The 14201-nt window shown below is 41.6% G+C and overlaps 1 protein-coding gene across 4 annotated transcripts in view; it reads left to right on the plus strand.

Annotated features, from left to right (window-relative positions):
* The window catches only part of MACROD2 (mono-ADP ribosylhydrolase 2), a 912387-nt gene that overhangs the window by 823873 nt on the left and 74313 nt on the right, over positions 1–14201 (plus strand). For all 4 annotated transcript variants that reach the window (XM_049799615.1, XM_049799616.1, XM_049799617.1 and 1 more), the window contains exon 9: positions 2647–2728. In XM_049799615.1, the coding sequence (XP_049655572.1) occupies positions 2647–2728 (82 nt within the window). The remainder of the gene's footprint in view (positions 1–2646; positions 2729–14201) is intronic.

Consider the following 14201-nt stretch of genomic DNA (forward strand, 5'->3'; position numbering starts at 1 on the left):
ATAAGTGCGCATCCCAAAAGGCCTGCTGAGCTTTTGTGAGCCAGCAGGCAAGGCGGGTTTGGAGTCACTTGGATTAAACCTTTCCTTATCGTAGCTGGAATGGGAACAGTGAGGGCAAGGGTTACTTTCCATACCTAATTTTGAGTTATTTTAGCTGGGGATGTTAGATAAAATAGTCAATGACTGGCAGAATGATAGAATATGGTTTAATTTCAGATTTACTATCTGCCAACACATGCCATTCAATCAGATAAACACAGGATTTCAGCTGTCATTACAGTATCTTATGCATACTTAAAAATAGAGCCCTTTTTCTCACACCAAGAAGAAATTGAACAAGTTTATATATAGGAAGTATACAGTCAGGAGGCTAGAAATTTTGAAATAGTCTGCCGCTTTTAGAGAGATTCCCTATCTTTAAATTAAGGAATTATACTAGAAGTAATAGAAATTCTCAAGATTGCAGAAGTTTTATCATTGTCAACTGCACAGGATAAATAAAAGTAAAGGGAACACCTTGAGAAGTGGAACTATATAAAATGAGGGAAACTATATAAAATGAGTATTTACAGCAGAGAATATGAGACTATATAGAGAGCAAGATGTCTCAGAACTTCTCTGCATGGGAATATCATTCCTCCTCTGGTTTATAAGTTTCCATTCTTGCTCTTTTGTCTGTCCTGGCTCACATATTGGGCCTATCCCTGTAAGGCTTGAATATCTGCTCCGCTTGGGAGGTGGAGATAGAAGATGACAATGTAGCATCACCCCAGCGCTATCCTAAACCAATTTTAACAACAAATGTAATTTAAGCATTCACTGTCTAAAGCTGAAAACACACAACTTTACTTGGGTAGAAACTCTCGTATACGTAAAATGCGGCACCTCTGGCCACCGGTGCTTTATGTTACAAATTTGTGAGTACACAGATGAGTATGGCTTTTTGGCTTGAGCACTTAACCAGTATTTGGGTTCTTTATTATATCCTTTGTGAAAAGTAGCTGATGACGCAGTCCAGCGTATTTTTAAGGTCTAGCCTGGCTTGTTTACGAGGGATGCACAAGAACAGCTTGTTTCTGTGAACATCATATGAGCAGATAGCAACAGGCGGTTTTCTTGCTCATAAATCTGCTGATATGCTTGCCCAGCAAGCAGCGTCCGCCCAACCTCTGCCCTGCTGCTTTCTCTCCGATTCACAAGCCTCTTTCTTCCTTAACACCCACATAACCTGTACCTTCAGTCTCATATTTCCTACCTAGCTTGCTCTTTAAGGTTTGTTAGTCAGCTTTGATTCAGAGATGTTCTTGTTAGTGACTACTAGCATTTTCCAGCATAACCGATTATCGCCTGCTCTCGTTCCCTTCTGTATTCTACCAGGCTGCTCCAAAATGAGCTCTAAAATGATGTCCTGAGCTGCTCAGCATAACGGTATCTTTGAAGCCAAGACTTGTACTTTGCTTCAAAGAGCAGCTCTAGCAAAAGGACAGCATTTTCTACTGAAGATAAGGGAAAGAAGGCATTTTTTTTGAGAGCGTTCCTCCTGCTGGTTTCCCTGCAGGGGAGAGGCTGGTGCTTTTTCTAGCACGTGCAAAGGCACTCTTGAGGAGCTCTGCTACAACAGCTCAGTTTACTGCCCATGGAGACATGAGGACAGCATAATGCCAGCCAAGATGCTGAATTTCCTATTGCTTGGGCTTCATCCCTTTCTGGTTAAGCTCTCACGCACTTCAGAAAAAAAATTGATTACTGGGTTGCGGGTCCCTCAGCTCAGCCATGGGAGGGTCTTTTTGACTTCCACAGCTCCCTCCTGGATCTGGGATTTGGCTGCAGAGGCAATTTGTGCTGTGCAGACAGATAAAACAAAGAAATAGCAAGGCTAGAGTGAAGTCCAGCGCGGGTGGTTTTCAGTCTTAAAGGCTTTGGAATTCTGTTTGGTTTTTATTTTGTTTGGCCTTTTTTTGGTCTCTTTTAGAAAAGCCTTTCACATACAATGATCTCCCAAACAATTTATTTGAAATCATTGGTGGGTGGCGCATACATTATGGGCTGTGGTTTCATTGATATGCTCAGCCTCACTAAGTAGATGGCATATTAAATGTTTTATTTACCCCGTGTGCTACCTGTCATCTAATCAGCTTTTGTTTTTGCTGCATTCTGCTTGTATTATAGCAAGAGTAAGTGGTTTCATGTAAATTAAAACCACATGAAACCTTTTAAAGCCATTTTAAAATACTAAATGGTTTTGCAAATAGGTTTGTCGGACAAGGATTGGAAAAAGAGCTCTTTGCTTATCCATTTACTCTTTTGTATGCTTATTAGAAGCCTCCCATGTGACTCTTTCATCAAACATTGCATCCCAGTACTCATCTAGAATGCCAAAAGTCATTTATACTGTGCTCAAGAGTGGTTTGCATAAACAAGAGGCAGTTGACAAAGAATACAGTTGTGAGCTGTGATTGCAAATGTTACTTTATAAATTACAACACAGGCACACAATAAAGTCAAAACATGCTTCTCTGTGATGTTTTCTTGCTTGCCTGGAGCATAAAAGCATGTTGGCTTAAAAGTTTCTTTGCTTTTATTAACTATTATTGCCAATGTTTATGATTGCTATCATTTCACTGTGAATAATTTTGTTTCTTACAGGTGGATCGTATCATCTTCTGTGTCTTTTTGGAGGTTGACTACAAAATTTTCAAGAAGAAAATGGGCGAGATTTTTCCTCTAGGTAGGTATAGTAATTGAGTGCCATCTGAATTTAAAAAATGATGCAGCAAGAAGACAACAGTTGGCGTCCTTTCTTCTTTCCCTGCCTAAGCCAAATATTAAAATGTGAACTTTCTTTAAAGATCAGCTGCTCATAGAGGCTCTGATCCTGGACAAATGCAGACATTTAAAATTTGTGAACCGGTAAAACTGCTTGTGATACTGCTTTTGCAAAGTCAAGGCCTGCTTTTGTATGCTCAGTATAGCTAGTTTCTTCATTCTCTGCTGTATCCATATCTTGTCCCAAAACCTGGTATGTGGCGCTGGGTCTCTTGACTCACAGAAGAAAATGATTTGCACTAATGTATATAGCTTCTAGTGTATATTGCTTTTCCGTGCACTTTGTACATGCTTTGCTCTTTCATTAATAATGCTGGTAGGGTTTCTCTGGGTCTGAAAAGATACCGCAGGGGTTAGAGCCCAACTGTGTCTGAATGGGAACTTTAAACTTGAGCTGTCCCTGTGCAAGACTGAATGGGAGAAAGATGGCTCTCACCGGAGCACTTGGGAAATGTTAGCCATTCATCTTACATTTCACACAGGAGGTTACTTTCTAGAATTTAGGAAAACCTGGTGGATAGTAAATTTGTTAATCCCCCCTCCCCCTCCACATGCCTTTGATTTTTTTTTATCATATATCATTAGAAATATGTTCAGTTTTTTATTAACCCTAATCTTTTCCCATTTTATTTTGGTTTTTATGACATCAGTCCTGCTATATGAGGCAAGATCCAGATTTCAGTATTTTTGGTTTATCACCCATTTCAGAAGTGGCAGTCACTTAAATACCCCCCACGCTGTCTGTCTGGTGGAAAGGGCCTTTGAGGAACAGAAAGCAGAGCTTTGGTGTGATTTGTTGTGAGTCTCCATTAATTCTACAGGACCATGCTGTCACAGTAGCCACAGTGTTTTCATTTTGCTTTGGCTGGTAGTATGGAAATTGTGATGTTTCTGTCTCATCTCACTAGAACAAAGCATTTTGCAGATGACTTTGTAATCTCCAGTTCGCAATGATTGACAGCTGAAACTTAAAGACCTATTGAATTATTCAGGTAGCATAGAATGGTGTCTAACCACTTAATAATATTTTTGTCTGGAGCACACTGAACATGCATTTCAAAGACTGCATTCATGTCTAATCCATTCATTGTGTGATTATTTTTTTTTTTGGCAGTGTACCCCAACACATAGCATAAAGTGGCACTACCCTGCCTAGTGTTGCTGGCTCTGTCCCTGCCCTTCAGATTAAGTGAGAGTAGGCTACAGTGTCAATTTGTCGACAAATTAGAGTATTTAATACTCACCTTCATTGTTAAGGTCTTTGAAATCATGGATTAAAGCCTGTTATTTTTATAAGTGTAACCCACTTGGGTTTGAAAGCCTGAGAGACAAGAAGATGCTTCAGAGCTGAAGGATGGCAAGCCCAAAGGGGAAAAGAGAGTAAGATGGGAGATTTATTTCTTTTTTGGGCTTTTCAAAACCTGACATTGTTGAACTCCTGTCTACAGAGGACCTGTGTGATTGGGTGTCATGTTATATAAAGACTTGTAATTGCATTACACCACATTATGTAGATGATCAGTTGTACCATAGTTTTAAAAGTATGTTTATTCTCATGCATGGAAAATTTACAGGTTTTTTGCTTGAATTAAAACTGGGAATTTGATATGGGACCATAGAGAGGTGGTCATAGTGGGGACCCTCTAAGGTGCAGCCAATCCAGTGGTTTGCAGGTATGTGACTATGCAAAAGGTTGATCCAGTGGTTACAGAGACAGCTGTTCAGAGAAAGATGATTTAGTTCTCAGCAGCCACAATTTGGTATAGATTGCTGAAAGATCTTAGGACACATTTTCATAGGCTCCCTGCTGCAATTTTCTTATAACTAATGATTCTGAATACCAGATTTGATATGCCTTAATGATGCTGGTTTCCAGAAGGACCTGAGCACCTGCTGGCTGGTGAGCTGGAGCTTTAAAAGGAACTAGTTTAGCATCTAAAACTTATCCCTGACTCAGTGAAGGATTTCCTATGGTTAGGTCAGGAGTCAGTGATTCGGGAGATCTGATTTTAACGCCTTGTATCACCACGGACGTTTGGTACGCCTGTACAGGAATCACTTAGATCTTCAGCTTGTGAGGAGGCAGGAAGGATATGTGCTACCCAAATGACTCTCCATTAGTGTCCCTGGAGAAATGATCAGTGTCTGTGTCTCTCTCCTGGAGGGGTGCCCTAATGATTAGTATATGGTCTCGGGCTTTCATTGCTGTCTTGAGTGGACACTTTTCCACAGGGTACCACAACTTCAACAGGTGTCAGCTGAAGTCATCCCCATCCTAAATTGCCTGTAGCCTACTGATGAGAACATCAGCTGAAGGTCTGGACAGCGATTACCAAATGACTGTCATGTCTGCTATTTGTTCCTTTTTTCTGGTCTCTTGTGAATTGGCATCTGCATTTAACATAGTAGACTTTGACGAGTTATCAGCAGACTCTCCTACTGTAGGGATGTTCCATCTCTCTGCAGGATGGGTTTCTTGCACAGAGGACTTAGTCAACATGGCGCTGTGTCAAGGAATTAGCAACTCTCTCTACCTTTGACAATAAATTCCTGATATTTAGACTGTGGAAGGAATTGCCAAAACTCTAGTGGTTTTGTTTTGGTTTTAAGTGAATCTATTAATGCAGTGAAATGAAAGTCTTTAAGGATAGACTTGCCCAAAATTTAAGTTGATAGGACACTGTCTGAACACTCGCAGGAGAGAATAACACTGATTATATTGCTTTAAGCTTAGAGAGAAAACATCAAGACGTTTTAAAAGTGTCTCTCGCATTCAGAAACATTATGAAATATATCTACTTTAGTAGATGTGGACAAAAATGCTTAGAAAGAAGAATATAGTCATGGAGTTATATACATAAATAGTTATTACTTTAAACCCGGTGCATTAATAAATCCAAAAAGACATCCAAGTGCTTGAGCTAGTCAAGTGATAATGAAATGAAGCTAGAGTTACACCTCAGTGCATTAGAGTAAGTGGAATATAGATATAGGGAAATTGTTCCATTAGTTGAACATATCGTTAGGCCTATTTTGCGAGTGGAATGCCTAAGAAATTAGTCAAGTAGTGGTACTGATATTAAGACAACTGCCAAAAGCCTTGTCATTTGCAAACTTTAAATATATAGGGGGAACAGGCAGACTTCTAAGTAATTTCGTATCTTAGGAGTGTAGCAAAGCTGTTCAGTAACAGACCAGTTGTCACAGTCTCAGTGTTTCTGATTTAATCTCAGTAATCAGTAGCCTGTACAGAACCTGAGCCAAAGCCAGCATGCTCTGAGGAGAGCGCCACTTAATCTTTAACTCAGATTTAGGATCTCATCCTAGGGGTTGTCCAGAAAAGCACTGGTTTAGAAAGTAAAAGGTCCTGGTCTATGCAGAATTTTCTGTTGAACCTCTGGAGTTTTGCTGAGAAGTTTTTGTATGTCCTGGTAGAAAAAGAGCAAGGGTGGAAAACTGTTTTGGTAGGACAACCAACCTTCTGTGCTTAAGATTGATCACTGTTTTAACATATTAGGTGCAACAAACAGTGATTTGATTTTTGTATTATTATTATTATTTTTATTTTTACCAATTGAGTCCTATCTCCTAGTGGAATGAGACAACCCAGGCATTCTCCCTTCACCTGTGTTGGGAAATTCTCTCTGCTAAATCTGAAAGAATAGAATGTCTTGCTACATCTCTTTCATGCAAATAAAATACCCTTGCCTGCAGTTCTGGCTCAGATGTGTAGTTCTTACATTGCTGGATTCACTACTACTAGTATCATGAGTGAGCTTTCCGGGAAAGGAGCTGATATACTATTTTTTCTCTTGGAATTCATTGTTTCTTCTAACAGAATTCTGCATGGAGCCTAGATACTAGGCATTATGCTTATTGCTAAATATATATATTTATAAGACTGGCCAGGAAATGGTATAAAAATAGTCCCCCCTGGAAAGCTAGATTTACCAACATTTACCTTAGAATGATATGTACTTCTAGGAAGCTATTCGTAGAAGTAAAATTAACAGTATTTGTAAACAGTTGCCAGCTGGAGGCAAAGATACCTTTTTTTTTTTTTTCCTCCTGTGTACTGTGTATACCTAGCTACTTAATATGTCAGATAGATAATCTTGTAAGGACCTTTGGCAAATGCTTATTTTTCATGGTGGCTGTTGTATATTATGAAAGGTTTATCTTAAATTGTAATGCTTAAAGAATTTCTAAATCTACCATCTGTTATCAGTGGATTGGAGAGGGGAATAATTTTTTCTGAAAATGTTCTTTAGGCAAAAATAATGCTATAAAGGGTATGTACAGTAAAGCTGCAGCATTCAAGGTTATATTACATTCTCACTACTTTAAACAGAGTAATAAAATTACTTCACTAAAGCATTTCTAAAATTGTTAGAGAGAGGACAGGTTTGCACTTTTATTAGACCACTTGATAGATGGAAGATGCAAGCTTTTAGACTCCATGTCCTTTCAGAGCTAATGAAAGGATACTGAGCCCAAGAGCTTGTTCATTTTTTTTGAGCCATATCAGTTGGTGTTAGGAAAAAGAGAGAGAAATTGCTTCATCTTGAAAAAAGTTTCTTTCCCCTTTGTTCCAGGTTATGACATTTAATGCATTTTCTGCTTTTATCCTAGTTGATGAAAACACTGTCTCCCCTACCCAAAGCATAGGGATTAGAACTACTGTCTTATATTAATCCTCCTGTTACTTCAGGAGGATGCACAGCATCCTAGTTGTGCATAAATGTGCAAATATATTACAACTGCAGAGGAAATTCATTGTTAAGAGATCTACCAGGCTTGGAATCAAATTGGAAACTGTCTAAATGGCTGAATGAAGGGCTTTGTATTAAAAAGGCAGATCCCTGCACTAATACGTGAGTGAACTCTTAAGCAGAGATTGTAATTTCTGTACTGGTATTGAGAAGCATCGCCCTCTCTGCTTAATATGGCAGACTTCACTAGGGCTGAAGCAGTCCTCAGTGTGAGCAAAGGAATCATAAGTTAGCCCTTAGTAAGTAATCCTGTATCAAATGGGTAATTTGTTTGATAAATTTAGCCTCTCTATTTGCATTTGCAGTGTTCATGAGCCGATTCGTTTCCTTAATTCATCACCTGAATGTATTCCACAAAATATTTTTCATGGGCTTTATTTTACTATGTGGATAGGTGCCAAGCAGTTTACTGGAAGTACCTGATATCCTTTATCTGAGATTTCACCTGGGTAGTGATTTGTCTTTTAAGTCACGAGGCTCTGGTTCTTCTGACTGGTTCAGGCAGGTGTGCAAAGGCCATGGGGGCTTGGAGCCCCCTGGAAACGGACGCTAGGGAGTAAGAGTTGAGGGAGTTTGAAATCCCTTTGGCCTTCTCCTGATCAGTGAGGGCCATCCTGAAGGTTTTGGTTGCAGCTACTTTTCCTGTCTCCATGCAGATTTTTCAGGTTGTCGTGTTCACAGCTGATAACCACCTGTGTTTTCACAGGTTTAAACTAGAGGCAGTCAGACAGTCATCTCCCTTTCTTCGCTTCTTTCACTCACAAAGCTTTCAAGGCACTGTGGATGGTCTGGGCCCTTGCTGATGGCACGGAGCCTAAATTTGTGCCCAGACACCTGCTGTGGGTATACGACCATGTCCAGGGCTGAGCAGAAGCTGGGACAGAGCCGCGGTGACCAGCCACAGCAGCAGCAGATTGGGATGTGGTGTCACAGTCCGTGGCCTATGCCCTGGCTGTGGGCAGGATCACCTGCAACCCAGGCCTGTTTGCTGGAAGGAGCAAAACAAGTCTAGCTTCCCTGTCCCCACAGTTCTGATGGAGCTGCAATCCCTGCTGTTGTATTGGGACGCTCAGGGGACACACTGGTTTCTCTGGCTTGTGAAACTTTTGACCTATCACTTTGAGATCCCGCTTGGGTTTTCAGGTGGTGAATGTGCAATGAGATGGTGCATGACCATGCATCCCTTTCCTTTCTAGGGCTACGTATCAAGCCACTGAGAGCATACCCGGGTACCACTCAGTATTTATGCATTCACAGCCATCCGGCTGGCTCTGGACTCCGTGCCAGCATTCAATGTGCTCCCCCTGACTGGAAATCAGCGCTGGGGGGGAGGGCAGTCTTGTGTTCAGGCAGAAATGAGTGAGGATTTTTTGGTGGGTGGAAGGCCACAGTGGCTTTGGAGAAGCTGTGGCACACTCACATGGGTGCGAAATGCTCTCTGCACTCCTTTGAGCTGTCTTTATATTGGAGAATGTTATCCTCAGATGACTTCTGCAAGACCCCTCACTGGAGGACTTAATTCAAAACAGCTGGGGATAAGCTGTTTCTCATGATGGTTCCTTGTCCCTCAGTAGTGGAAGCTTCAAAGGAAGCACTACCCATGTGGGGGAGCTGGAGGAGCCTGTGTACCAGAATAGGATGCTGGCTTTGCGCTCGCTCTCTCAGCACCTGCAGATCCTGATAAAGTACACTCCAGCGTAAATAGGATGCTGTAAAAATTGTTCTCAATCCAAAAGTTTAATATAGCCGTAATGCTTAAAATATCTGTCCATTTCAAAATGTGTCTGAAACAACTTACCTCATAAAATCTTAAGCTAACTAAAAGCTAAAAGTGTTCATAAAACTCTGAAACAAATTTTTTCTATGGCTTTTTGTCTTCATTTGCCATAGCAATGACTGTGCCAGTCCTATCACTCATTGGGGTTGCCTGTCTTAGCCCCTTTTGCCAGTGTCTCACTGTAGTGCAGGAGGATGAACAAGCTCAGGAGCGGTGGTGGGGAGGCAGAGTATGTAACTGATGGCTTAGATACTATTTTAGCATCTTAAGAGACACACAGACCAAGAGAGGGTTCCTAGCACCTTCTAACACGGCAGTGGGTTTCCAGTACCTAGTAAAAAGTTAATGGGCAGTTTCCTGCTCCAGTTTGAATCATAAGAAAACTTCCTGGTACGATCCCTTCTGAATTATTTCCTGGCTGGCTGCTGACAGAGCATTGTTCTAGACGTTGGCTGTGTGTTGCAAGTATTAGTCACGTCAAAATTTGGGTTTGGGTCCTCTGGTTGTATATGCTTTGACAGAGGCTTATGATGCTGTCTGCTATATGCTCTGGAAAATTGTTTGCCTCCTCATTCCTGATAGCAGCAATGGCACAGCTTGGAGCAGGGTATGGACAGACAACGGGGCCATAACCTATTAAAGCATTGTTGTCAGGAGCTTTTCTTTGCTAAGTGGAGCCTGCTCTTCGCTAAGTGGAGCCTCCTCTTCTTTGCTCCAGTAGCATCTTGTAGACATTTTCCTTGTCTCCTTCTATGAGACTGATGATGGAGCCTGCAGTCGATCCAGAAGTCAGAGGAAATGGCTGTTCCTATGTATTTGTCTACTCACTTCAAAACCCTGAGCTCTCCACCTCCTGGCGACACCTGGCTAAGGGCTGCATTGAAACAGGCAATGAGGATGCTCTTGAAGGCACAGGGGTCATGCAGATGCAAGGACCAGGCTGCTGCATGTGTTAACAGCGTGGGAGAGCACAGGGAAGATGATGAGTGCAGTAAACAGAAAGGTGAATATGGAGCAATTATTTACCATCTCTTGTAACACAAGAAGCGCAAGGTGTCTCGGGAAATGATGAATCAGTATGAAAACAAGCAAAAGGAAGTATTTTTTCACCCAACACATAGTTAGTGTATAAGAATGCTTGCTATGAAGTACTGTGGAGCCTGTAGGTCTTAAATACGGTTAAAAAGAGGATTAGCTCAACCAACAGAGGGCTGGTCCAACAGTAGCTATTAATCACCATGGTCTATATGTAACCTTAGGCTCGGGGAGAGACTGGTAGGGGGCGGGAAATGTATTGCTGTTCCGCACTCAGTCTTTCACACATGGAGGCCTGGCGCCAGAACGTGAATAAGCAGATGCTTCTTCTGTATAATACCTTATGTGGAAACAACTTTGATCAGGGATCTTTTCTTCCTGCTGTGTTGCATATTGTGGCATCCTATGTAAAACATTCCAAATGCATTTTATGTCATGCTCAAAAATATCCTGTCCTCTCTGGTCACTGACACTAAGTCACTTCATGTGCTCGAGTGCTTCTAATTGCAAAGAGTGTGGTATAATTTGTGTTTGTCTCAATTGATTGCCTCTGCCTTAGGTTACTGTTGAGATTTTGTTAGAAGCTTGTATTTAGAAATGTGTCGCCATGTGCAAAACACACAATTTTGTGTGTGACTACTACATTAGCATACGTGTGGGTGAGAAATCCACTTTAGCACTTGTGCAAACAAAAGTCAGTTGTTTTCAGTATTTTAGGGCAGGGAGGAAATAAGGAAGTTTTGCAATAGGTTCTTTCTTAAAAACTGATGTACATTTTCCCAATGGTGCCTCATTCCTTTTGTGTAAGGTAGAATCATCTGGGAAATAGAAATCCAAATATGATCCTGGCTATGAGCACCATTTCCTGCATTGGAACAATGTTGTCCAGTTCAGTCTCAGTGAGAATGGGAGCTACCGCGTAGCCTTTATATGCAGCTGAGGCCCATATGGGTATATGTATTTTACAGCAGATTAAGTGATACGGTACATAAAAGAAGCCATCTATGTGGTGACAGAAAAAACAGTGCCTAATTTCTTAGGAGGTTGGTACTAAGGATTTCTATTTGATATGGCTTCAAAAGCTACAAACACGTTTTACATTCAGTCAGACTCCGGTGTTGTGGGACTGGTGTAACTAAGCAAAATGGGAAGAAAAACTGCACCAGTGCTGCAGCAAGGCCTGGATGTACAGAATGTATCAGTGAAAGTTTCTTTATAATCACACTGAAAAATTTGATTAAACTTGCTTAGTGTCAGGTGGAGGTTTATATAGTGCCTCTTTCTCTGTTTGCAGGATTGCATGATTAAGGATACAAATGTTCAGAACCAAAAGAAGTCCTATTTCGTCTTCCAAAGTAGAAGAATGTGCTTTGTTGTTAAGGATCTTTTTGTTTTACCTTTTCCTTTTTTTCCTTCTTCCTCTTATGAGCACTGAGGATGAGGGAAAGCTTTATGGAAAATATAATTCTTTACAAATAGATGAGAAAAGAGTCAGGCCTGGGTTTAGTTGATCTCATCTGGCAGAGATTTCCAAATCTGCTTTTCCTCAAAGAAAATGTTCCCTTTTTCTGTGCTATTGGTCGGTCTGTTGTATTCTCCCAGTGGAGAACTGAGTTGGAGGGATCAAAACAACCAAAAGAGCTTGTGAGCTCCTAGCTTATTGCAAGCCTCGTATGTACAGGGCTTCATCGAACCCTGGGGTGTTTCCATGTGGTTTTACTATGCTACAAAAATGTTGACTCTTTTAGGTTGAGATGGACATAGAGCCTGTATACTATTGTGAAGCTCCTGTTGGGTAGCAGCAGTGGTTGTAAGCAATCAAAAAGTGATTTTTCGGTTACTAAGGATTGAAAATAGACGTGAGACACATGATTATAAAGCTCTCTAAGGATATTAAGATGATCATGTAGACAGATGGGTGAAGCTTTGGGACAAAGTTTTGGAAAGACAAGTGTGATAGAGAGAAATACGGAGTGACTGGTCTTTTCAGCTACTGGACCTGATATTACCATGGTTTAGACAGTTTGCATGAGGCAGGTACCCTGTCCCACACTGCTGGCCACTCAAGATTGGACAGGAGAAGCTTTTCGTTTGAGCAAGCAGAGACTACCCCAAAATGGGATCCATTTTCCTCAATGTTGCGAGACTGTTGTGCCGCACATCCTCTGTTATTCTAGTGGAAACTGTACAGGCAGATCATGAAATACCTGCTAGACAAATGCTTGACAGCAGGAACTTTTTCAGCTGGACCTCTATTTTTGTATAGCAAATAAGCTCAACAGGATGGCTGCAGCTGTCAGTGCTGAAAAGTTTTATATTTTTTGGTTTTGGCTTTTTTTAAGGCATCAGCAGTATGATCACCAACTTGTCACTTCAGCCTCCTGTACAGCTCTGCCCATCTCATTGCTCTGTTTGCCAGTGCATGTGTATACGGGCTGCAGAGGGGAGTTTGGTCCGGTCCCACAGTGCCCTCCCAGCCCCTTCCCTGGTTACGTTTAGTACATGGAGCTGCACTTGCAAGGAGGAGCAGACTGAGACACGTGGGTTGCCTGGAAATAAGGAAACATCTGGAAATCAGGAAACAGCAGAAGGTGCTGAAAAAGGAACAAATCCTGAAGGATGAGACAAGGCAGCTGAGGAAAGGTTAGAGGAAGGCAGGGAGGAGCTAGGAGTGTGCGGTGCTGTTGGGGGAGTGCCAGCAGCCCGGGACGCAGGCCCTGAATGCAGATGAGACAGCAGCCTCCTGCAGCGTGGAGCTGGCTCTTGTGTAAGAGCTCTTCAATGCATGCACAGTTAAAAATAAAAGGTGTTTGTACAGCATTGATTCTCCGCGTGCTAACATGAGGAAGAATGCAAATAGAAGTGTGAGCAACAAGGAGGAGGCGGTTTAATGGCTTTGGGGATTAGCAGCGGTATTTAGAGCCTTTCACCTCTCTGTTCCTAACATAAATCTTAACACAGATTGATGGTTTTGGCCATCTGGTTTGTGTTTGCTTGTATGCAACGACTAGTGAGACAGAGAAAGAACCTGACCAGCAAGGCAAAATTAAAAAGAAAAAGTATATAACAGAAGAAGGCATCCTCTTCTCCGGTGTCAGTAAGAGCAGGTATAGTGCAATTACTCTGTTTCACAGAGCTCAACAAGGGAGAGGGGAATGAAGGAACAACAGGTATCACTTGGTACATGACCCTACCAGGGAGTCCATGACTTACACAAATGTGTATGCTCTGAGCAACTTGCTCCCAAATGAAAAGCTCTGTGATCTTTAGAGACATAGTTACCCCAGATAGCATGAGTGTTAGAGGGCGAGTTTCAATTATAAGTTGACTCTCAACTGTAAATTATTTTATACTTGACTGGAAACTGTTCTCCCATAGATCACCTGTCTAATACCTTAATTTTATATACTATAGCCCAATTTATAAGCTGGAAAATTTTGCGCTCTCAACCATATGACACATTTTGGATTATATGGCTTCCTTGTATGCTAAGCCTTCTAAATACTGATGTGAGTTTTCTTGGGTGTGGGCTGACCCTTGGAGGAAGCCTCTGTTAGTTTTCCTCTCACTCCACGCTGCAAGGTCTGTCATTCCTTTTCCAGCAAGGTCATCTCGGTAGAGCTTCCCAAAATCCAGGGCTTTAATGGGGAAGCCATGTGAAAGGTCACTGTTCGGCTTCTCCAGCCAAAAGAGTAACCAAGAGTTGGTACATGCGTGCGCACACTATAGCATGTTTTCCTAGTCAATTATTTTTCAACAGATCTTGAGTAAGGTTGAGAGTTACAGAGGAC

Source organism: Accipiter gentilis, chromosome 5, assembly GCF_929443795.1.
Source record: "Accipiter gentilis chromosome 5, bAccGen1.1, whole genome shotgun sequence".
NCBI lineage: Eukaryota > Metazoa > Chordata > Aves > Accipitriformes > Accipitridae > Astur > Astur gentilis.